This window comes from Perissodus microlepis, chromosome 22 (genome assembly GCF_051167445.1).
Source record: "Perissodus microlepis isolate ML-2025 ecotype Zambia chromosome 22, ASM5116744v1, whole genome shotgun sequence".
Classification (NCBI taxonomy): domain Eukaryota; kingdom Metazoa; phylum Chordata; class Actinopteri; order Cichliformes; family Cichlidae; genus Perissodus; species Perissodus microlepis.
The window spans coordinates 24,632,074-24,657,391 of NC_140481.1; the positions used below are offsets into that span (position 1 = coordinate 24,632,074).

The 25,318-nt window shown below is 39.4% G+C and overlaps 2 protein-coding genes across 2 annotated transcripts; one reads left to right on the plus strand and one right to left on the minus strand.

The window, feature by feature from the left end:
• Positions 1 to 4,390: 4,390 nt before the first annotated feature.
• cdca5 (cell division cycle associated 5) lies at positions 4,391 to 6,053 on the minus strand. Its single transcript, XM_084919506.1, has one exon. It carries the CDS (start codon positions 5,930 to 5,932, stop codon positions 5,150 to 5,152), a length of 783 nt encoding a protein of 260 aa, XP_084775632.1. The 5' UTR covers positions 5,933 to 6,053; the 3' UTR covers positions 4,391 to 5,149.
• Positions 6,054 to 6,090: 37 nt separating this feature from the next.
• Positions 6,091 to 23,594, plus strand: psmb2 (proteasome 20S subunit beta 2). Its single transcript, XM_084919507.1, has 6 exons — positions 6,091 to 6,294; positions 7,600 to 7,722; positions 7,859 to 7,929; positions 20,785 to 20,947; positions 21,255 to 21,304; positions 23,372 to 23,594. The coding sequence occupies exons 1-6, from the start codon at positions 6,204 to 6,206 to the stop codon at positions 23,471 to 23,473; spliced, it is 600 nt and encodes a 199-aa protein (XP_084775633.1). The 5' UTR covers positions 6,091 to 6,203; the 3' UTR covers positions 23,474 to 23,594.
• The last annotated feature ends 1,724 nt before the right edge of the window (positions 23,595 to 25,318 follow it).

Sequence of the window (25,318 nt, forward strand, 5' to 3'; positions counted from 1 at the left end):
GCCGGAGTGTGGGGTGGCCGCCGGACATTTGTCGGTAATTAGATAATTAATCTGAATGCAAATGATGAGCCCTAACGAAGCAGTCAAGCTGAACCAGCGACAACTGCCGTGAGTGAAATGTAAGGTGGGGGGGAGAGAAGAGAGAGGGAAAAGCAAGGGAAGAGATTTGGGCTGGGTGGAAAAAAAAAAAAAAAGAAAAAGAAAAATATGAATTTTAGTATAAAACCTCCTGAAAGTCAGCATGAGCAGACTCAACTGCGAGAAGAAGAAGCAGCAGCAGAATTGCAAATCAATAAGTGTTTCTGGCAGTGACGGCGGAAAAACACCCCCCACACCTCGCCTCACTCTGTTTGTAACTTTCACTCCTAATGACGAGTAGACATGAATATCTTGTTAAAAATATACAAAAAGGCACAAGCCATGTGTTGTGCAAAAATAAATAAATAAAAAATGTCTGCACTGAAACACCAAATGAAGGGTACGAACATGAAATGGCACCTGAGGAAGAAAACAGAGCGCTTTGCACACCCTAAAATGCGTGAGCAAATTGTGGATTTACTCACTCGCTGCAACACATCCAAACACACACTCGTTATATCTCCGCACCTCTTCCTCATACACACTCTCAAATACTATCAGCAAGTGTATGTGCTCTAAGCGGAGGTAAACACTGAACTTCAGAGCTTATTCGGAGGCAGGGTTGGTTTTTTTTTTTTTTCTCTCCAAGGTTGGTATCTGTGCAATAGTGTGGATCACATCTTTAAATTTAAATAAAGATCTTCGGGGTTTATTCATCGCGATTCCGAGCAATAAAGCTGAAAGTCTTACAGAATACAGCAAATATTATATATTGCTAAAGATGTGGAAATTCTGTCTTCATTAACAGCAGTGGGCATTCGTAAAGCACCCCACAGTATTATAATAAATAACTTACTGAGTGGGCAAAAAAAGAGCTTGAAAAGGTAAAGCTGTGATTCTTTTAATGGTATTAAGAATCTCATTTGAAATCAAATAAATAAAACAACTCATGTTATGCAAGTGATGGTGATGGTTTCACATTTTGCAAATTCCACCACCAAGAAGAACACAAACACGCTTTTCTGCAAAACTTTTAACTGTCATAACTTGCAGGTTTTACATAAAATACAAATACAAACAAATCTTTATTAAGGCTATACAGGTGAATCAAGAAGCAGCAAGAGATAGCATAAATTTATAGGGTACACACACACAAGTGGGAAACCGGCACACAGTTGGAACTATTTAAGATGATAACAAAAGAAGAAAAGCACACAGCAACGCTACAGAGACAGATTACTAACAAAATAAAACAGCAACTAACTAAATGGAGAAATCACATCGCACAGTTGAATACTTGACATCAAGATGCTAAAAGAGCCTAGGAAGGCTAGAATAAATTAAAGCACGAGGGATTAAATATCTAGAACTAAAGAGAACTAAACTAACCAAGCAATTCAAAAACTAAAGCATAAGAACAATTGAGAAATAGAAGACTCAAATTAACAACAAATAAAACTAAAACTCCCCAAAATAACCAGAAAAGCACATGGTGTGAATTTAACTGAAAAAGCCAAATTTGTCTTTTATTAATGGTTTTCTAAACTCAGTGAGCGCAACAAGGGCAAAAATGACTCCAAAATTGTGGCTAAATTGTGGTTCACATTGAAATCTAAAGAACTTTCAATCCCAACTGTTAGTGTTCAGCATCTATCAGTAATCCAGGTTTCGGTGCTAGGTTAATTCTAATACCTAAACACCAAAACATTTCAATTGCCATCATGTGGAAGGGGACTTGGGGGAGACAGAGAGACATGTTAAAATAACAAATAACATCCACATGAATACTAAGACTCTTTGAATGGTAAGTTTCCCATCAGACTCCATTTGGAATTTTAAAAAATAAGATACTGTTTGGATTATAACATTATAAAGAATACTTTTGTGTTTTCCAACAGTCCTTAAATTACATATTTGGTCTGCTGTATGTGTCTAACACAACTACACAATATAAATCATCCAACAACTCACCTGCTTGATCTTCTGTAGAAGCCACACAATCTCAGTCTCCTGCAAACAACCAGGTCTCCAGTCTTCACTGTTGTCTGATGTCCAAGGGAGGAGCCGCATTTACCTATGCATTCATATCTGCTTTACTAAATAAACTGGAAGCAATATCTATTGATATCCTTCATTATTCTAGATTAACCAATTAAACTGACACGAATGTATTTGCACTGTGGAAGGAAGCCAGAGTACCTGGTGAGACCCCACCCATGCACAGGAAGAACATGCAAACTCAACACAGAAAGGCCCGAGCCAGCCAGGGGAATCGACCTTGAACTTGCTGTGAGGCGACAATGCTAACCAATGCACTAACTTACATATAACCTAAAAACAAACCCTAACTTGGCAACCCTCATATTAAAAAACTTCAGCTTCTCTTTGTGGGTTCCTTTCCTGACAGCCTTGACAATACTACTTTTTTCTCCTCCGATATTTAACTAAAAGAACTGTTGATGGGTTTTCTTGCTATTTTGGGGTACAGAGTGGTACTAAATGAGAGCATGGGTAGGTGCCAATTTTTTAGCATCTAAAATCAGTAGCTATGACTGCAACATAGCAACAGATATCTCGGAAATTTATATTTCACATTTTGGACAATATCATTAATGTTTTAACCTGAAAGTCTCACATGTTGGATCTGTATGCAGCAGTTGGCTGTGTTGGGGTAGTGGGTAGAACAGTGGTTAACAGAGTTGCCTAACAGCAGATATATCCTGGTTTGACTTTTTTGACTCACTTGGCTGTGTGAAGATTGCATATTCTCTCTGTGTAATCCTAAGACTGGTGATTCTAAGTTGTCTTGTCTGTCTCTCTGTGATAGGCTGGCACCCGGTTAGGGGTGTACTTCACTTTTGAAAATGTGGATGAGGATACTCATCTATTCAAAATCTCCCATTGGTCAGCTGTTAAATGTAAATATATGGACTTAGATCGGTTTAATACCAGATGAATCAACTTGGTGATCTTTTGTGTCCACTATTCAAACAAGTGTGTCTGTCAGCAACAAATGTGTCATTTTGTAAGTCAGATCTTCTTATTTCAGCTGCTCCCTTTAGGGGTCACTACAGCAGATGGTCTAATGCCATCTTGTCCTATCCCTAGCATCTGTCACACCAACCCTTAACTCACAGCCATACCACCTTGAACATGCCTGGTCTCATGGCAGGTCCTGGTTAGTACTTAGATGGGAGACTGCCTGGAAATACTATGTCCTGTAAGTTTGTGGGGTGACTATAGCTCAGGAAGTAGAGCTGGGTCATCCACATATTGGAATGTTGTCACATGGATCCCTGGCTGCTCCAGTCTGCATACCAAATTATGCTTGGGGAAGATACTGAACTCCAGTGGCTTTCTGATGTGCTCATTGGAGTGTGAATGTTAACTAGAAAGTATTTTTCACACGTTGGCTCATGTGATGAGGCACACAATCAATAGTTGGTCAATGACCTTCTTAAGATACAACTCCCACTAGGGCTTAAAGACCTGGGACTCTCCACCATTTGGTTTTAGAAGTGAAGAAGCTTCTTGGATAAAACGTCTTCACAAATCTTAATGAAGTCCAGTTGCTTTTCTTTCTGAGCTCCATGACCTGGATGACAGAGAAACCTACAGACAGCTCCTTCTAACCTTTTTTATACTTCTCTAAAGCAAGCATCTCACATATATTGCTCTTTCTCAGCATGAGGCTATACTGCTGCTCACTGATCATAGCTTCAACAACTCTTTCCCATATCTTCACTATCTTGGTCTCACCACCTTCATCCCTCTGAACTTACTACAGCTCCTCACGTCACCCTTCTTCATTTTTTAAGTGATAAATAAATCAACAAATCCTGACATGTTTTCAAGAAGCATTGGTTACTCACAACATAGCTCCTTGTTAGTGCAAATTATCCTCTCTATCCACTCCTTTAAGAGACTCTGGAGGAAAAATGTCCACCACTCTCATTAAATAGAGACAGTTTGCCCACTCAGTCATTCAGTTCACCTCATCATAACCACTGGAGACCACCTCTTTGCTGTCAGCATGCTTGGTTAGCACCTTGTTAGTCTGTGCTGGCTAATCCTGGGTGCCATCATCAGGCAATAACTCAGTACACATTTCAAAACACAAAATACTAGTGACAGATTAAATAAACAGATTTCTGTGTAATATTCATTTTACAGCTGGAATAAGATGAAATTACCATTTATAATGTTGCTAGTCTGTGATGGTCATCTTTTTTATTTCTTTTGTTTTATAAATTAAGATATTGTGTGTAATTTGGGGAAAATAAAGGATAAAAACTATACTTTGACTCAGACGTCAGATCTGGCATTAGCATTTATTTACATGAAAATTTCCAAGAAAAGACACATAAGAAAACAGTTCAGGACAAGAGTATTGGAAACTGCTATAGAACCTTTGTGTCAATAAATGTGGAAGAGAAAAAATGTACTCGACAGGGTAGAAAACTGGCCCTTTGAAGGCTAACTCCCCCCGTATTATGCTTCCAGGGTGACACAAAATTCTTTTTGTCTTTGTTTTATTCTTATTTATTCAACCCTTATGCCATGGGAGATAATGAAATATTCATAATAAGATTATAATAAGAACACAACTGTTTTAAAAGCCTTTAACATCTCGCCAGAGTAAAAGCGATGGTCACACACCAGATAAAAATCAGTGAAAGGCATCTTATTTGAAAAATACCAGCACCAGTCAACAAACCTGATATATTTGTGCATCCTGACTGATTATGCTACAGGTGAATGTATCTAAACATTTTAATTTTGGTCTTGTTTATGTAACTTTGGGGCCATTATAACATCAAAAACTATCCTGTCTGTAAGCATCCACAAAATGACTAGCAATCACATTAAGAGCATTTACAGGAACAAATAAACACAACAAACTCTAAAATGATCAAACTTTACAATAAGAACAAATAGAAACAGATAAAACTTGAATGTTTTGAGTAAGAAAAGCACATTTTCAGCAGAGTCCTCCCAGAGTCAGTGTTTGTATGCATGTCTGTGACAAACACAAGCATGCTGCCAAGTCTTTCTTTTTTCCCTTGAATATTTACTCCACGACCAGTTCAAACTCCTCAGCCTGCTCAAACTCTGCATTCATCTTTGCAGCCAGAGCGTCCAGTTCCGTGGTGTCTATCTGCTGGACCTTCTTCTTCCTCCTCCTCCTCTCCTTCACCACAGCCACTCCGGGGATGTCTGGGTCCGGCTCGGGGAAAGCTGAACCACCGCAGTCATCAGCCTCAAGCAAAGACGTGAATGAGTTCAGTCCTGTAAAGGATCCTGCAGAAACCTCCAGGCCAAACTTGGACACCCCGGCTCTCCGGACCTCTGGGGTTTTCAGCTTCTCAAAGCCGAATAAAGTCTCACGAGACTCGGGGCTGTTGAATGACTTCTCGCTGAGCCTGCTGTAAGATCGGCGTACCTTCTGCGACCACACCGCGTCCTCTGGATCCATCTGCGGGGGGTGAGAAGCGGGCGGCGGTGATGAGGGGAGGATCGGTGAAGGCATAGTGGCCTTTTTCTTCTTAGCCGAGGAGAAGCTGCTCTCTCGGCCCGGGACGGGACCGGGCGTGGAGACCTTCGGCTTTTTCTGCTGGATGCCCTCAGAGCTGGACGGCCTCGGCGTGTTCTCCTTGTTCTGTTCCGATAACGCGACTGTTTTTCTGGGCGCTATTTTTCTTACGGTGATTGAGCGTTTAACAGCGAGAGACGGCAGCGCCATTTTGTTGTCACTTTGAGCTTGCGGAGAGCTCAGCCGCGGGGAGCGTCTCCGCTGCGAGCTGTCAATGCTATTAGAGTCCGTCATTATGCTCCGAGGAGTCCCTTCGTTCATCCCAACAGTCTCCCGAAGAAACACCAGATATGTTCCCCTCTTACAGCAGATCAGACTGTAACTCAACCAACACAGGGCACACAACTACAGCGAACGTTCAAATTGCCCGCCCGCGTCGCGTGGAAAATACGAGCTTCCTTTACTGTGACGTAAACACTGTGCGCCGGCTATCACAAACTTTTGCTGTGTAATCCATACAGGCGAGGCTAAGAGACTGCTCATAATTTAATCTGTTTTATATAAATACTCCAACTTGTATCAGGTCAACAGAATGGAATATTTAATCGGGATACAGGGACCGGATTTTGTCCTCGTCGCCGCTGATAATGTTGCAGCAAGCAGCATCATTCAGATGAAACACGGTATGACAACGCGTTAGCTTGTAGCGTTAGCCGCATAGCCGGTTATTTAAGATAGACTTGCTAACATAGCTACATTTTAGAGTCTCTAAATGCATTAAACCGGCTTTCTGCTTCTAATAAGTACTACTTGAACCAATTTTTTATTCATTTTGCTAAATATTTACATGTAACTACACACTGAATGTGACTAGAGCTAGCAAAGCTAACAGTAAAGTAGCAAATAATATCTTCTATCGCAGTTTGATGTTTTTTCTCAGCATTATCATAACCTTTTCCTAGCTAATAGATCAACTCTACATTTCATTCGTAACTAAAGTTGGCAACCTTAGCATGAGTTGCCATAAGAAGGTTACTGACAACGAAAGTGAAAGTCACTGTATCACTGTGGAAATGGAAGTTTACTTACACTCACCATGGATAATTTTAGCCTATTAATGATTTGTTTGATCTGTTCTTTTTGCAGAGTGAAATGATTGTACAGCATGTGTCTTTAATGAATATAAAAATGAGAGTTGGGAGAACAAGTTTGAATTTACTTCGTATTTGGTTCACTTAGCAAGTTGTACCTTGATCTTATATTTTTGGAAGGCATCAACAGACTTCTGGCATAATTCTGACTGGGTTTTGACCACAATTCTTGATGCTTCAACCTGCAAGCTGTTAAATTGGGTTGAGGTTGAAGAATTTAAATTATTGTCTTGTCTGGCTGTAATACTTTGATCGTTGAGTGATCCATGTGGTCAGCAATTTTGGAGCACGGGCTTCTTTTCTGGTGGGCACCCTCTCAGTCCATGGTGATGCAAACACCCTTCGCTGTGCATTGTGCCACCAGCAGTTTTAATTTCAAGGTTGGCTTGAGCCTTGGTGGTTCCTGAACAGCCTAATCAGTTTCCTCTCATCTGAAAGTGACAGTTTGGGTCTTCCCCCAGGTGTTTGCAAAGTGGTGACACATCCATACAACTTGTACTTGCATTCATTTGTTTGAACTGATGATCTTGGAATCTGTAGTTGTTCTGAAATGGCTCCAAGAGATCTTCCTAACTTGTGTAAATCTACAGTTTCTTGGGCTTTTTCATTGTTCTGAGTATTTGTCAATCCAAATAGTGGTGTCAGTCAAATCCTTTTTATGCTGGAAAAAGAACAGTTCAAAGAAATCATCAATAGCCCAAAGTTACCATGGTCATGATTAGTGTGTGTGTGTGTGTGTGTGTGTGTGTGTGTGTGTGTATAAAGGTTTGACTACAAACTATAAGACAATTTAGGAACAGACTAATGAATTTGTGTTCTTCCTTATATTTTTTTCAGACTATGACAAGATGTTTAAGCTCAGTGAGAAGATTTTGCTGCTGTGTGTGGGAGAAGCTGGAGACACAGTGCAGTTTGCAGAGTACATCCAGAAGAATGTGCAGCTCTACAAAATGAGGAACGGTAAGAACCTCAGACATGATTGTTGTGATGCTGTTGGTCCTTATAGGTTTTAAGTTGAACTCTAAAATGTTTTGGGGAAACCAGTTTGCTTGCTAAAAACATTTCTATCCAAAGCTTTGTGCCTTCTTTTTCTTAGGTTATGAGCTCAGTCCAGCAGCAGCAGCAAACTTCACGCGAAAGAACCTGGCAGACTATCTTCGGAGCAGGGTAAATGTCCTGATATATTTATGAAAAAAAAGAATAATATAGTAAGGCTACACGGATATAGAGTCAAAGTGATCAATTTTATTTTAATCTTTGTGTCTCATTAATTTTTGCACCGGCTAATCAAAGACAGTGTGGTAAAGAGTTGGAAAACTGTAAAGTATTTAAGTTATTTTTAAATTTTTTGTTATAATGAAGTTTTCTTTATTTCTCTCGCACTGAAGAAGTTTGGGAGTAGCACATAACAGAAACCAGACAAGTAAGAACAAACTTTTGACAGATTTATATTTTACACATCAACATTGGCCTTGAGTGGAATGGAGATGATCTGTACATCCCCAGATACTACAGTCCATTTTACTGTGTGCTTTTTTCTTTTTTTTAATTGAAGAAGAATGGCTTCAAGCATTGTCTTTTAATATAAGAATTAGCTTGAAATTATAGGTGTATTCGTTATTTCGCCAAGTAAAAAACTTTGTCTGAGTTGTTCATTTGTTGGCACAGTGAAGATTACCTGATATAGTCATTCAATGCTGAAAACTATAGGGTTGCGCTTGAATCCAAATTATATCAGTAGAATCAGATTTGATCATAATATTCTCGCGTCTTTCTTTGTTTTTGTTTAGTCTGTTTTAGTTAATTGTATTTCTTTTGCAGTGACCAGTCATTCTTCTTTAGTTTGTGGTTCCTTGTCCATCCACTTAATAGTTGTTTGTTATAAGTAATACTTTAGGAAGATATTTTTTCTTAAATGTGCAGATCAGTTAATATATTACCTAAATGTCAAAGGAAGCTAAACATTTTTAAGCACTGAGTTGACTAAGTCAACACCTTGATGTTTATCTGTGGAGGAAAGTGTTGAGTTTCCAGCAGTATATGCCACACCATCAGGACCCCACTCTCTATTTTGGGTCCATTAATGTGCCAATTTAGACTTGTGAAAAAAGAGATCCTTAGAAAAGTGAAATTCACGAACAAGTTCATAAGTTTGGATAGAAAAAAGATTTTAAAAAACAATTAACAAAGTGAAAAAAAATTTTTACTTTACCTTGTGTCTATCAGAAATCCACACGTTTTTTATTATTATTATTATTATTATATGTTTGATATTGTAAAAATGATTTGTCCCTGTTGAATGCGGCCTCACCTAAGTGCTATTTTTTTTTTAACTGTCACAGCCACGAGCTTGATGTAAAGCAGTGGTCGTAACCTGTGTTTTGTGAGAGCTGTTTTCTCTTGCCCCGGGGAAAATGTGGTCTGTTGAGACTAGAGAGCAGAGACTACAATCATAACCAGGATAATTGTTTGACTTCAGGTGCCTCATACACACTATGCAGACATAAAGAAGTGATATCTTTTGTAGATGAAAAATTTTCTCCACTCTGCTTATTCAGAGTTTGATCATTGTAACTGATCCTTCGCAGGTGAGTCTCCACAAGTCCATTAAGTTTTGTCTTAATGAGTAAAATCATAATTGGTTTAAGGGTTTAACGTTTCAAAAATGAGCGCAGATAAAACAAAAATAAAGAAATCAGCAAAATAATGCAACATATATCATATTTGGTGTTTTGCTAAACATTTTTTCGTCACTAGTTTCAGATGTGATTGAGCCCAAATGACTATCATGTCTAACAGAAAACAACCTGAGCTCGCTTAGTTTCCCCACAGATATGTCATCTTGCAAAGATGCATTTGTTCTGCCTTGGACTCTCTGTCTTCCTCCATATTTTACTTTTTGCTTCAAGTATACTTCTACCCTTTTGCCCATTTTCAAATCATCTCAACACTAGTATCCTTGTATATTTTCTCTGTTAACAAAACAGTTGCTAATTAATCCCAAGTTCCAGTGGTCACTGTCTGAATTAAGCATATTCATCCTGGAGTAATGAATGAACATACCTATAAATATTTTAATTTCTATTTTAAATTAATTACACTCTTCTGCCAGTATTTGCAATCTCATTTGGCTTAAGGGAACAAATGATAAAATCACCAACTAATTCAAGTAAGACTAACCATATAAGGTAGGTTTACTCATCCAATTTAAAAATGTATTTTAGTTTCTACTTGAAATTCATTTTCTTTGCTCAAAATGAAAACATAGTAACAGAAGCCCTAAGTGTGTTGATGACACGGCAGTGCTGTGGTGGTGCTGAAGAGGTGGTATTACCGAGGGGCTCAGGTGGGAATGAACTCCCACTTGAGTTGGCACATGTGTTTGTATCATTGTCAGCTTGAGACACTCATGTTAAACCAGCAGATGCATTTTGACAGAGCCAGGTACATTTGTCAGCTTGTTGTGAAAGGTGACTGAGGGTTCTCCCTCTGAGATTTCCTGTAACACCTGAGCCTGCAGGCCTGTCTCTCACCCTCACTACGCAGATCTGCTGAATGTCTTATCAAAAAATTCTGGTTTTGACCTTTAGTTTTGTATTACATCTTTTACACAACAAGACAGCCAAGCCTGAGATTGAGAAACACGCAAATTACTGCTACTTTATCTGTGTTACTTCATGCAGATGTTATATTGCAATATATAGAGCTGGGGGGGGGGGGTGTCAGTACCTTAACACTTTTAATGTTAATTAACCATTTTATTTGTCTTTGTGTTAAAAATGTTCATGGTGACTAATTTACTAGTAGCTAAAATATTTTAAAAAAGACTAGCCGAGTAGTTTAGTGGCTCTTTCTCATAGAAAATGATCTGCTTTTGGTACTGACTCTCATTCTTCATGCATGCTGTATGTATCCGCTGTGCTATGCTTTGCTTGATGCCTCTGTAGACTGTTCATGCACACAGTGCAAGCTATTGGAAGAATGAACACTTGAGCTCAGTCAGGGTTAAATGCAGTCTGTAGAAAGATTGCATGTGTTTTTAAGAGTCCTGAGAAACTATTTATCACTTTCTTCTGTAGTCAGTTTATCTTTTCACATTCTTCAATTATCAAGTTCAATTTTAAATTCCAATGACATACGTGGCACTTTGGGCCATATATAATGAACAAATCCTGAGTTCAGCCTCCTGATAGCCTGGTGAGTAAAGCGGGGATTACAGGGCAATACTTAACGCAAGTGCACTAAGGTCCATTTGGGTTCCAGTGACATAAATTTCATCAGTCAGTTTTTTGCAAATGTCCCTCCAACATCCATTTGTCTGCCTTTTTTTTCTTGACTGCACAGACTCATCTGCAGAAAATTCACATTACAGTGCACCAACTATGCGGACTTTAAAGAAATATAAGAGGAATGACTGCTGAGCCATCAGGTCTCCAGCTGAGCTAAGCTTAAAGCTGTTCAGCAGTCTTGCACCTGGTTTCACTTCTTTTCACTTCACAACTTAAACCAGTTGTGGAACATGGTTGACCCCCCTGAGCCTGATTCTGTTGGAGGTTTCTTCCTGTTAAAAGGGTTTTTTTCCTTCTCACTGTCACCAAGTGCTTGATCATAGTGAGGGGATTTCGTATATCATATCTTCTCTGTGGCTGGGCGATGGACCAACAACAGCACAAGCATGACTAGCCCACAGATTGGTTGTGTTTTGGCATGGCCCCCCCCATCTTGACAACAGACACTCTAATAGTAGACGAACGGTCTACACGTTACCACACCCGAATTATAATTTCCCCATATGCACCAGATCTTCATCATGCAGGTTGTAATACCAAATTGACTAAAACAAAATACCTTTCCTACACCTTTTTTTTTTTTTTAAATTAAAGTTTTGTATTTTTATTTTTATGTATTTTTTTGCATATACAATATGATGTCAGTTAGTTCTGGTTTTATTTTTAGTTCTGTTACCTGAAATTTTATTCTGCACATAACCAAAACTAAATATTAAGACTAACCATAATAATCCTGCTTGTTCATTATTAAGTCAGGAATAATTAGTTTAACTAACTGTGAGGGTAGCATCCCACACTCTTACTTTTGTGTTGGGGGGGCATTTATTTCTCATTTTAAGAAGTTGACAAACATCTCTCTGATTGGCCTTAAGAGCTTTACAGTTTATCGTGCACACAGCCTTCCCTGTCCTTAAAGCCTTAATACAGATGTAGTAAAACTTTTTGACAAGAACAAAATTTGCCAAAGGGTTTAACTCATCAATGTTACAGACTTTGGCCTAAAGTTAAAATAGTGTCCTGATCGGGAAATCGTGAAACCAAAATATGTCTGTTTCGATACTTGATGCGTGGAAACTTCTCTAACTCTTCACAGAAATATGTTTGGATTTATAAAACCTGATTTTTTTTTTTCCTGTCTCTCCAAAGGGGAATTTCTGACATCCCCCTAAAGAAGTTTTAGTCACAGCTAAAAAGTTTTATAAATAAAGTAACATATTCTTGAGCATACTTTACATTTTTGTTCTCAGAAAGTCAGAAATGACAGGCAAATTAATAGGTGCTCATCAGATAAGGTCACACATTGCTCTCATGAGTTACTGCGACTTTTTTGATTTTACAGAAACAAAATCATTTTTCTTTATCGAGTTTTGATTGTTTTTCTAAAAACATGCTATTATCTCATAGCATTTAATAGATTGAGATTTCATTCATGGTTGTTCATTTGTAGCCCATTCAACCAAAGTACAGATGAGCTCATGCCGTTCGCCTGTCCTTCCATAGTTCACAAGAATCACTCCTGCAGTACTGGTCAGAACTTAATCGAACTATAGCCTGCTGTAGGTAGGAGGAGGTAGAGAAGGTCATGTATAAGGTTGGTGATTCGATACCTGGAGTCTTTAATCTGCATGTTGGGCAAGAAACTGAACCGAGTTTTCCCATCCATTGGTCTGTGAATGTTATAACAGTGCTTAGGCAGAGAAAGTGTGGGTACGAATGGCTGAATGAGGTGTTTTGAGTGCTCATATGGAGTAGAAAAGTGCTCCATTTACAGTTGGGTCTTCAGCCAAACTGCTCATATTTATTTTCAGTGTTGTCAGATTTTATTTGTCCTGGAGATGACTGTCTGTGATGTGATGAGAGTCGTGGACTTCTCATTGGAGTTTAATTCTCCTTTGTTTTTGCAATACAGCCAAATGATAACAGCAAAACTTTTCACTTTCTTTCTGTACTTCACATATTACAATAACATGTGAATTGCAATACCTTTCCTGAGAATGTGTCAAGTTCTTTTAGCTTCTGTACAGTAAGAGGAGATGCTGAAGGTTTCTTCCTGTTAAAATGGAGTGTTTCCTCCCCCTGTTGCCAAAATGTGTTTTGTAGGGTCCCTACCTTGTAATGTAAAGCACTTTGGGGCAACAGTTTTTGTGATTTGGCGCTATATAAATAAAATTGAATTGAGTCAAATTACAGTTTATTTTTCTGCAGAGATTGCAATGTCTGAATCTTTGTTTTATGCATTTAGCTTATAATGTGAATTTCCCTATGAAACGAAAGCATTATACTTGAGTAGCTGGAACTAGAACTGCATAACATTTGGCTATTTGGTTTGAACAGTTGCTTTGAAGTTCAAACTAGTCTAAAAACTAATGATGTAATTTGTTTTAACCTGCAGTACACATGCACAGCTTCGTTCTTTTTCTTTTTTCTTTTTTTAAACTCTCTACTGAAGACATCTGTATGGTCCTCGATGCATCTCATGCAGTAATTTGTTAAGAGTAGTGTAGCCGCTGCCTGTCACAATAGCAGGAGGGTGAAAATAATTACAAAAAACAATTAGTGTGGCAGAGAAGGGAATGTGGGACACATCGAACGGGGGATAGGGGCAGAGGAGCAGCAGCAGGAGGAGTAGAAGAAGTGGAGGTCTCGAGGGAAACAGCTAAACCCAGTAGACAACAGCACACTGACTGGAGTGCGAGAAGGAGTAGGAGTCAACATACTCACAAAATACAATATACATGCACACAGAGGGACCTATAGGATCGAGATGGTTTTATTCAGTCAAGGTTGTGCATGTTGTGGGATAACATTTATATTCATGTCTTGCCATAAGCTGCAAGTGTATCGTTATTTTTGTGCCTCACGGATATGAATTTGGCATTATGAGTGCAGGATTTAGTAATGCTGCGTTCTCAGGAGTGCTCAGAAACTGAAGCAATAGCACTTTCTCTTCTGCATCCCACACCTTCCTCCAGCTATGCTCTCCTCACATTCATCAACCTCCAGAGTACACGGACATTTGCAAATTATGTTGTATAAACAAGTTTTTTTTGTGCCGCTACCCACCCCCCCATCCCCCCGCAGAACATCTTGTATATGTAGAATTACTAATGTGTCTTGTCTTTTTGAGAGTGAAACCGAGAAAGAGATCCTTGGCTGAAGTCTTGAACAGTCTACTGGGTGGATGTTATGATACATATTGCCATTCTGTGTTGGCCCTGAAGTTTATTTTTGGGTCAGTAATCGCTACCTAAAATAAATCTGAGCAATGCAGTTAATGCAGCGTTTATGTCAAGACTTTAGGACTTCAGGTCATTGATTATTTGTAAACAATTTTTCTGTTTAATCTGCCTTTTTTTTTTAAGATGAACAAAAAAATCAACAGTGATATACAGAGGAAAGGTCAAGTTTCACAGAGGTATAGGTATAAACAAATAATTCGGGTTATTAAGAAAGAAAAGGAAATTTGAATATCATTTGACTATCTGAAATCAGCGAATTTGGGATCATTTACCTGAAAAAATAAAACGAAATAAACAGATTTTTCCTTCAGTAAATTTGGCTGATATTTCTGCCCACTATAATTATCAGTCAGGATTGTTAATCTGGTATTTTTGCTTTGATTTTTGGTGGTAAAACTTGACTAATGTGTTAACTCAGTGCCGACAGATGACCAGTTGTGTGTCTCTAATGTTTGGTTATTAACGTCCACAAAACCATATGAAGATAGACATTATTTTGATCCTACAGGCCAATTTCTCATATATGGTTCGAGAGCCCATTTGTTGACTAAATCTAAACTAGATGTAGATTAAGGTGAAAAATACCAGGAGTCTAAGGGAATATGCTGCATATGTTGAAATATATTTTAATTAATATGATTAAATCATGTATAGCTATTTTTTTTCTCGTTATGCCATCCTTAAATTATCTTTTTACCCTCCTAAAAAATTTGTGATCCCACTTCCATGTCCAGAGCCCTAGGTTAAAAACCAGTGGCTGATAAATTAATCAGTGGTATATTGTTAATTCACATGGCTTTATTCCTGCAGGATAAATTAGAGATGAGTCCTTGAGTCTGAAAGATGTCATTCCCCAGTGGCCGCAGACCTCCGGGAGGTATAGTTAGCTAAAGTCAGCAGAGCATGTCGGCGCAGAGACATTGAAACCCTGCTCATATACGACTATGTGCTTACCAACCCGTTGCATAGAAAAAAAACAACCCTGGTAACCTCTGGAGTACTGCGTTCACTCAAGCTATAGAGAGGAGACAAAGGAGGGGGGAAAGCAGCATAATCACCTGAGGCCTCGGTCTGCTGCATGCATATTAGCAACGATATGTGTGAAACTCACCGTAGAGCAAAGATCCAGGGGTGAATGCTTTGCCTCTGTTTGTTTTGCTGTTCCTCTTTATGTGCTGTGATGCACAGACAGGTCACAAATTAAAGGAAAAACCTGACCCTCTGACACAGTGAGAGGATCCGATGGCTCTGCTTTGATATGAGGAATGTAGGAGTGGTTTACAGTCCACTTGTGCCTTTTATCAGCAGTTTATACTCACTTTTGTCATCCTGTTTTGATGCTGTGTATCAATCACAAATTAATCACCAGGATTGTTCTGGATGGACATGGACACTGTGATGTCACTCGCTGATTTCGGTTTCTGCGTTTTGGCGCGTCACAATTAATGAATGTAAAGGAGAGTCAGGCTTGGTGAGATTTAGCTTAAATAGTTTCTAGATTGCTTTTAATATTTACAGCTATGTGTGATCCCGGCTGTTCAGATCTTTTGTAAATAAGAATTTTCCCATTTTTGTTTGCAGTAAAAGTGACTAAAAATGATAAAGTTAGAAGGAAATATGGTTGATCTATTGCTTTATAGAAACAAAAGGCAGGCTTATTCGACAAAAGCAAACTAAGTTAAGGAGGAACATGTTTTTAGTCCCAGGACGAAACAGAAGGAAATTCCTCAATCATGGATAAAGACACTGCAGATTGGGATTTATGATACTGGTAGCTACAACAGGCCAAGACATGATGTTAATTTAATGGAGGGAACATCAAAAGGTTTGTAAATACATCATTAAGCTGTTTTGAGGCTGATGAGGAGCCTTAAATGTCCCATTTGAACAAGTAGGTGACATTCAGTCTGTTAATTTTTTTACCATTTTCTATAAGACTGCTGCAACAGTTAGATCGCTGCAGTGCAGTGGTGATCTACAGCTCACCCCGTATGGGTTTGTAAAATATTTTTAAGCATGGGCACACAGTGGGTACAAATAATTACTGGCACCATATTGCACGCGGCTCCCCTGCTCCTGCACAGATGAACAATTAATACAGCAGATTGAGGAGAAATGCCAATAAAGAGAACATGCCCCGGGGCAGGGTGCAAAAATAAGGGGAAGGGAGGGAGGGGGGGAGAGATGGCAGGAAGGGAAGTGCTGGAACGTGGCAGAGGAGTGTTTAGGGATGACTTTGTGATGATTTTTTAGAAGCCTGACCTTAATTTGTGTTCACAACTACAGAGAAGTTTCTTCATGGTTTAGACGAGAAGACGGATGCCTCTCTCCTGCCTACAAAAAATAGCTTGCTAAGTTTAAATCGCACAAATACTGGAAATTGGTAGAAAGAGCCAGATTAGGGCTTTGGAGTATTTATAAAAATGCAGATATCTGTAGGCAAGCTACCAGAAGTTTCCTGGTTTGTGTGTCTAGAGCAATATCAACCAGTCAAAAAAAGTTAAGTGTTTCTACATTTGTAAATAACCACTGCCACAGGATTAGGAAGTTTAGGGTCAGATATATGATGCCTAACCCTGGGAACTCACAAAGGGTGTTTCTATTAGGCCGTGTGACCAACGAAAATTTGGTCGATCATCTTCTAATCACACCACAAGTGTTTCTGAAGTTATTTTACTACAGGTGAGCAGATCTACCCAATATTCATAGTATCAAAATGAAACATGCACTATGAAAGATGTCTGAACCTTTCTGTGCTGACTGTCACGTCTATTTTATTTATAGGCTAAAGAACATTTACATGAAAGGTGTGCTTTGTTGGTTAATAAGTTGTGGAAAGTAAAAATCACATTGGTTTAGTGGTGATTGAAGTGTCCAGAATTTCAAAATTGACGATGATTCATCTCATAAATCGTGACACACTGTTCTCCCCTCACTATCAGTAATACTGGCCCTCTATGTACTTGGTATCAAATTGATACCGGTCGTGTTTGTGTGGTTGTTGCGGGCTGATTATTAGACCTGGCATTGTTTAGAGTGAAGTACACCTTCTGAAGTGCTCTGCAGCACTTTTGGTAGAAATGCAAACATTGTCTTGAGTGGTGACTGATTGGTTGGAGAAACGTAACACTGCCCAGGCTGTTCTTCGGATTTGTCTTCAGGTTATAGCCAGCTGGTACCCACTTGGTTCTATGTGAGCAAAAACCATTTTAAAGCTCACTGAGAAACACTAGAGCTGTTGATTATTTTATTTTTTTTAGTAAGGTGGTGGACACATTGGGGAACATGCTGTCGAGTCTGCTGACTTGGCCTGACTTGGGGAAAACACCCAATATTTTACGACTTCCTGAACAGCCACCTTAAATAGCAGATAAGGGATATAAGCACTTTGTTTTAATGGTTTGTTTGCCGTTGTTGTTAAGGAACACACATAAATTCTTAAAACCAAAAAACACTGAGCGAGAGACTAAAAATTATAATTAGCAGATAGCCTGTGGCATTTCCAGATATGGATTAAGCCCATTTGTTGACTAAGGCTGAATTAGAAGTAGAAAAGGTGAAAAATGACAGTCGTTTGAGGGAACTACCTCCATATGTTAAAATGTATTCTAATTAACCAGATTCAATCGTCACAAATTAAAGACCAGTTAATGATCTGCTATGACAAATACTCATGGTTTTGAGACTGAAGTTCAGCAAACACGTGGACTCGTTACCTCAAAGCAGGTAAAGACCGCTCAAACATGATTGGTCAGTAGAACTTGGATTACAAGAAGGAACCCGAAAACGTATCCCTTGACTACAGACCTGAATATTATTACAGTTACAGTAAAATCAACCATAAGTTTGTAAAGTCTGTGATGAAGCCTCGAGCTGAGTGTGTTCAAAGAGCGAGGGACAGATGTGACCGTTAGATCAACTTCACGTTTTAGTCAGTATGACCTGAAACTATCAACTGAGCCCTTAAACTCTGAGGTCACAGGACAGCCGTTTTACCACAGATTTTTACATAACTAAAAGTGTTTGCAGTCAGAGGAGTCGCCCCCTACTGGCCAGTAGATAGAACGTAAGTTTAAAGCACATTCACATTTGTTTACTTTTCACTTTCAGAACTAAAAGCTACATGTGTCTTTTATACTCTCTGATGATACTTACAGGGTTTGTTTGTTTTTTAATTATTGCCTCTTGAAATTTTTGTGCATGCTTTAGCCTGTAGGTCACACGCTTAAATTGGTCCTGCAAATGAAAATGTGCAGTTTCCATGTTACTGTGTCACTCGCAAAAGCCAAATTTGTAAAGTTACACATTGGAGCTATGAAAGGAGGGGCAGTGTTGGAGTAATTCTTGGCTAGCTGTTTCTCCATCTAAAGCAGGTTTGTGTCTGCTTAAGGCGATGGCAGGGGTTACGGGTGAAGCCTTTTGTCTCATGGCCCAACAGTCGCCTTGCTTGGCTGTGAGCAGGAGTCACGGCAGGGAGGATTAAAACATATGATGTGTATTGTTTGCGTATTAACTGGGGTGTGAGTTCAGGTGGTAGGGTTAACAAGGTGCCTGGTTCCCTCCGAGGTGACATGGGAAAGGGAAGGTTATTTTGATGCCAAGACTGTATCATTGTTACATGTAACCAGTGAGACAGCTGTCTGGTGGGCGGGGGTGACGCCACTGGGGCGTTTGCGAGCTCACATAGGAGTTAAAACACACACACATAAACACACACACATTAAGATATTCATCCTGAGATTCACGCTCATTGTGCACTCCTGCAAACACCATTTCTCTTTCTCAGTGTGTGTGTGTGTGTGCATTCGAAACCATCGTTAAAATACACCCACATTAAAGCCTGCTCCCACAGGGAGCGCAGCGATCATCGTTGCCCTCATGGCACACGCAGCGCCAACCCACAAGTCACAGAAACAAGCAGGTTGTCTCAGACATGAATTAAAGCATGAGGGCAGGTGCCTGGCGTAATGCGAGTCTTATTGTCGTTAAGACTCCCCATTTTCCTCCTCGTGCGACACATTACCCTTCTGCTTCTACTTCAGTCAAGAATTTAGGCCACAAGTTGTTTTAACCCCCTCCCAAAAAAATTAGTCCTGGTTTAAAGGGATTTTTTTTTCTATTGAAAATGAGAAACAAGAGCTTGCAACAGCGAAGATAGAAAGTTGGTGTTTTGGAGGAAGAGAAGGGAGACGAGGCTGGGAGCGTTAAAGATGTAATTTGAAAAGAGAGAGGGGGTAGGGGCAAGAGAAACGACTTTAGAAGTTTTTAATGAGCCCTGGCGCTACTCCAGGGCACAGGGTGAAGGCAGCAGAGAGAGGAGGAGGAGGCGGAGGAGTGGGGGGGGGGGCAAGGGAAAGAAGGGATGAAGACAGAGGGAGGGGGTAGGGATGGGGGGCGCTGGCTCCCAGCAGATGTCACACTGCCGATGACACCCTGATTCCTTTTTCCCCCCCTAAACACAAAAACACTCAGCTCCTCTGTCCTGTGACCCACTATCACCTTTTCCGCTCCCTCCGTTGCACAGCCGCTCTCTGACTCGTCCGCTAGCGTGTCTCTCTCTGTCACACTGCTGCTTATGTTTTGTTAATGTTGCCGCTGTGTGCAGCACGCCACGTCTCTGCTAAGTGGAAAAATCAAAGTCGATAATTAGGAGCAATTTATTTGGGATAAGTTGAGAAAGAGAAGTTGCACTTTTCAAGTGCCGTCTTAATCTTGTGAGCTGGCTCCTGGAGTAAAATCATCTATGGAAGTGTTAGCACCTCTAATTGGAGCAGAGAAGTAAACTTTTTAAATGGAGACAATAAACATAGCACCGTGTTTAAAATCGTACCTCATGTGATGCCCGATGAGAGTAGAGGCCTGCAGCTGGTGGATTCAAAATTCACTCCTCAAAAAAATATCAGAAAGCTTCTTAAGACACTTGTATCGTGTCTTCAGTGTTTCTGGAGCAGCTTTCCAGTATCTGAATAAATGCATCCAGTTGGCTTGTCAGAGGATTTCGATGGATGAGCAATAAAAGCAAGGATTAAACGCAGTAACCACTCAATCGCCCTTTTGATGCTTTGGTTTTAAGAATTTTAAGCAATAAAGTTAAAAAAGGGGGAACAAATATGATAGAAATATTAAAACTCATATCATATGATATCATATCTCATATCTGTCTTCCAGACTTACCCATAAATCTTTTAATAATCAGACAGTCTAAACGAATCATAAAGTGTCCTTGACAGAGGTAACTGAGCTTATAGTCTCTGCATTGGTTTCTCACAACTTTGAGCTGCACACGGGTGAATGTGAATGTGAAGTCTTCCTACAGGTGTTCATGAGCACTGATTTATGACATTTCTGATCCTGCAGCTCTGAACTAAATCGCACGTAGGAACCTGTTTCTAGAGGTGTTGCGTTTAAAACTGAACACATTTAGTTTGTTTTGTTCACGGTTATAAACTTGAATATTAATCCTCGGCTGCCTCCTCCTCCTCCTGCGTCTCCAGACTCCATACCACGTGAACCTGTTGCTGGCGGGCTATGATGACACAGACGGCCCGGGTCTCTACTACATGGACTACCTGTCTTCCCTGGCCAAGGCCCCCTTCGCTGCCCACGGCTACGGAGCCTACCTCACTCTTTCCATTCTTGACCGATACTACAGACCAGGTCAGTGCATACGGACGCCTCATATCTTGTTGTTTTCTCTTCTTCTCATTGTTCCTGTGAGACAGAGAAATGGAGAGGATGATGAAATCACCGCAGAGGTTATAGAGTTTGTTCACACTCGGGTCAGGAGATTGGCTCGAGGCGTGGTGATAAACGACTTTTTCCTGGTGGTGATAAATGACTTTTTTTTCCTCAGTCTTACAGCTCAAACTTTTTATGTTAATTCCAGCGTTTGTTAAAGTAACCTGTGACCCCTGTATGATGCACCACAAACTGTATTTTCTTTTTTCTTTTTTTTTTGTTCTAGATCTGAGTCGGGATGAAGCGGTAGATCTGCTGAAGAAGTGTGTTGAAGAAGTGAGTTGAAGCAGTTTTTTTTCATTCGCATAAAAGAAAGCCGATATTTATTCAAATATTTATTATGTCAAGACTAACGTCTGACAGTTCCACACATACACTCGGGTATTTAATAGCCATACATGTATTTACAGCATCTATTTCCTGTCAGAGTTATAATACTTTTGTGAAGTTATTTCTTATTATTATTTCTTAGATTTTTCTTGTTGTTTCCAGAGTAGATATACTTGTTAGTTTTTTTGTTTCATTTCACATTTTTACTTATTTCACTCTGTTTTTGGTGATTATTTAAGCGATGTGGTGAATACTACAGTACAACCACTTGACTCACAGTCATGTAGCCGTCTCAGCCTCGTACTTATGGTTGTGTTGAAAAAGACTGAATATAAGGACAGATGTTTTTGAGTTGACTGTAATACCTCTGATGTGGATTACACCTGAGAAAGGGCAGCTGTGGAAAGTGTCCCGATGTAATTTCTGTGTGAAAAACATTTAAAGTAGCATTAGACAACTCGTACTACCCCCTGTGCCAATGTCCCAAAGCTCACACTGCCGGCCATTTTTAAAACACTTAAAACATTTTTAGTTACTTCGATTGTTCCAGTGTCCACAATTTCAGCGAGCTCGGTAACCTGGAAAGGCCAAAGCTCTGTCCACCTCCTGATTTGATTAGTTGAGATTTCTTACATGATCACAGACAGATTTTTTTTTAAGATGTCAGTATTGTTCCACAAAGGTAAAGCAGAAACACCTGTCTATTACCTTAAAAAATAATGTATTCTTACTTTTGATCACTCTTATTATCATAATCCAGTTTTTACATGAGAAAGCTGTTTCTGTTTTACTTATTATTGATTATTTTGCCTCTGTGGCCTCTAAGTGTTGCGCCTGGAATTATGATTCCAGGTTATCCGCCCATCCCAATCTTGTGGTGGTGATATCTTAGGATATAAATGGACTGATTCTTATATAGCGCTTTTCTACTCTCCTGGAGTACTCAAAGCGCTTAATACAACATGCCACATTCACCCATTTAAACAAGCACTTTGTTCTACAATTTTAAGTTCTCACTAACATTCACACACATTCATATTCTGATGGACGCATCAGAGAGCAACTTAGGGTTAATATCTTGCCCAAGGATATTTAGCATGCAGACTGGGGGGAGCCAGGGATCGAACCACCAACCTTCCGATCAGTAGATGACCTGCTCTACTGACTTAAGAGAAACTATTCAAATATTCCACAAGCTTACTATCAGTTTAGCCTGTCATATTTTGGGGATGACTTTTATGAGTCGCACATTTATGAGTCAAGTCTTTTTCCTTAGGGAAGTCTGTGCATTTACTTATAATATCTGGACATCTGATCGACGGTTATATTTTATGCATGAATAAATTAAACATAGTAAAAAACTGGTTGGGAATCATTTTATTACAATCCTCGTAACTGTCTTATGTGACCGCACTTGTTCTCGTCCATAAATGAAGAAGAGATGAAAATATTGTGTGTTGTGTTTGCACTATAACTCAACAACAGAAGAGGCTTCTGACCATATTATTACATCTGCGTAGGTTTAGATTAGATCTGGTAACCCATGTTTTGGTGCCCACACTCGAAGCTGTGACGCAGCGTCCCCATTTTAAAACTCTCTTTGCAGAAACATTCATATTTAAAGCTTTGCATATTTTCGTGGCTTCAGATCAGAATAAAAGAGGAAATGCACTTAACACCTTGTACTGAAATCCTTCGAAATGCTCGCTTCACGTGTTATGGCAACTTGGGAGCTTTGATCAGTCTTGACACATTAATAGGTTCACATCATACAAACAGCAGGATATTTGAGTTTTTTGAACAGTGGCATGTATAGATTATTAAATATAACAGAGGTAAAAATAGCTGGAGTGTAAATTATGTCACTTTTCACCTCTTTTCTTATCCTGCTTCTCTGCATCTATTTTTTATTTTTTTAAATAAAGTTTGGTTTTCTGTAACTTCACCCCAAATCCTTTCATCTTATTTTGTTGTTAAATTTCCTCCTGTGTCTGCTCTCTCTCCCTCTCACAGCTCAACAAACGCTTCATCCTGAATCTCCCCTCCTTTACCGTCCGTTTGATTGACAAGGAGGGCATCCATGACCTGGAGAAGCTCACCCTCGGCGCCAAGTGACCGCACTGCAAAACTACCCACCATCACAATCGCTTCGTTCTCTCTCTTTTTTTTTTTTTTGTACCAGTGACCTCCCTGCTTTTTCTGTTCCAATAAAAAGTGACACACAGTTGAGATACAAGCTCTTTGTCCCTGTGGTGCTTTCTCGTTCTCTCGTGTGCTCATCTGCACATTGAATGAGAACAGCCTTCTGGCTGTGTACTTTGCACTTGTACTCAGTGAGAGGGCATGTGGGTAATGTACACTTGCTTACGTTCCTCGTACACGTGTATTAAAACACGCGTGCGCATGTAAAAAGAAAAGCAGCTTTCTTACAATTGTGTGAGATTTATGGTAAAGACAAACACGTGTAGCACAAGCGAGAAGTAGTACGATCACACAAGCTGTGTGCAGGGTGACCACATGTCCTGCTTTATGTGGTGCTACACAGCATTTTTTATTCCTCGTTCGACTTTTTCACATCTCGAGACAATGTCGTACATTTTCACTGATTATGCAAGACGTACGTAAAGTCTGGCTTTTACCCAGAGCATGTGAAGGGAAAGCTTTTTATTATTATCACCTAGCACCATGCCCTTTAAAACGCCAAGAAGTCACGGGCTTTGCAGATTTTGTTGAACGTGATGAAAATGAAGCAACAGTATTTTCTGAGAAATAGAGGGGTTATCTATTTTGTTGTTAGACATATTATGAACAGAAAAAATGCTAAAAATGTAAAATAAATAAATGCATTTGGCAATCTGGGTGCATCCTCTATTACTGTTGCCAGGCTAGAAAGCAGCTCAGCTTCCTTTTAGTTTTAATGCATTCACTTAGCAAAAGAGCTGCAAAAGTTGCATTTAGATCAAATAGATGTGACTTCCTCCCACCACTGTTAACGTGTCCCACACAAACACTCGGTTTGTCCCACATGTTTTTAACCCCCCAAAAAGACTTTCAGGGCAGGGGAGAAAGGTCAACAGCAAAAATGGATGGTTACAATTATGTTTTTATCATTATTATTATTTCCCTAATTGCAAGCTTTTAAGAAGAATTAAACACACACACAGGACATATTCTATTATTATAGGGTTCAGATGACCACCAATGATCAATTTAACTTCACATGTTTAAGAGAATGAAATGAACAAGAACCCAGCATAGACATACGAACAACAAACTGCTCCTTCATTTCCACATGTCACAGTCCACATACCAGAAAACAAAAGAAACAACAACCTGCAGGGTTACAGCAAACTATTCTGACACTCAATAAAATCCAAAACATTCACTTCTTTCATAAACCTTCACAATCATGCACTGTTTGTCTGTCGCTGTCCTAAATTTCATTGAGTGGTATGAACCTTTAAAAAAATGCTTATTTTGTGGTAATTGTTTCTTCTGGATACAAACACATTAAAATTAGTCTTTTTAAATAATCTTCTCTTTCTGCCAAACAGAAAGAAACTTTTCCTTTATCTGCACACTTGTGTTCATATCTCCAGCATATATTTTTATTTTAACAGCTTAACTTGGCAGATGTTAAATGTGCTCAGCCAGTTATGGTGTGTTAATCTCAGGCGTGTCTACACAATCTGAGCTGCAGCACAAGCTGATTTCCAATCCTCTGCTGAGATTTCACTCACTTAAACATTATTCACTGATTTAATTATGTATGTCGGTAAATGTATTGCCGCACGCATCTGTTAAATGATATTTACCTTTGAACAAGCTGAAATTGTTTGCTAGTGAGCCCTGTAGGTAATACTGGTGTGTGGTTTGTTAAATATGAGCTGCCACATTTTGATTTACCTGTCAGGAAGAGATTAAACATTAATTATCAGTCAGGTTACATTTTACAGGTGT

Bases quoted from the DNA above. Each gene is read 5' to 3' on its own strand.
- cdca5 (XM_084919506.1), bottom strand. From the start codon at position 5,932: ATGAACGAAGGGACTCCTCGGAGCATAATGACGGACTCTAATAGCATT.
- psmb2 (XM_084919507.1), top strand. From the start codon at position 6,204: ATGGAATATTTAATCGGGATACAGGGACCGGATTTTGTCCTCGTCGCC. The intron at 20,948-21,254 runs GTCAGTGCATAC...TTTTTGTTCTAG, and splicing joins TGACCGATACTACAGACCAG to ATCTGAGTCGGGATGAAGCG. The intron at 21,305-23,371 runs GTGAGTTGAAGC...TCCCTCTCACAG, and splicing joins TGAAGAAGTGTGTTGAAGAA to CTCAACAAACGCTTCATCCT.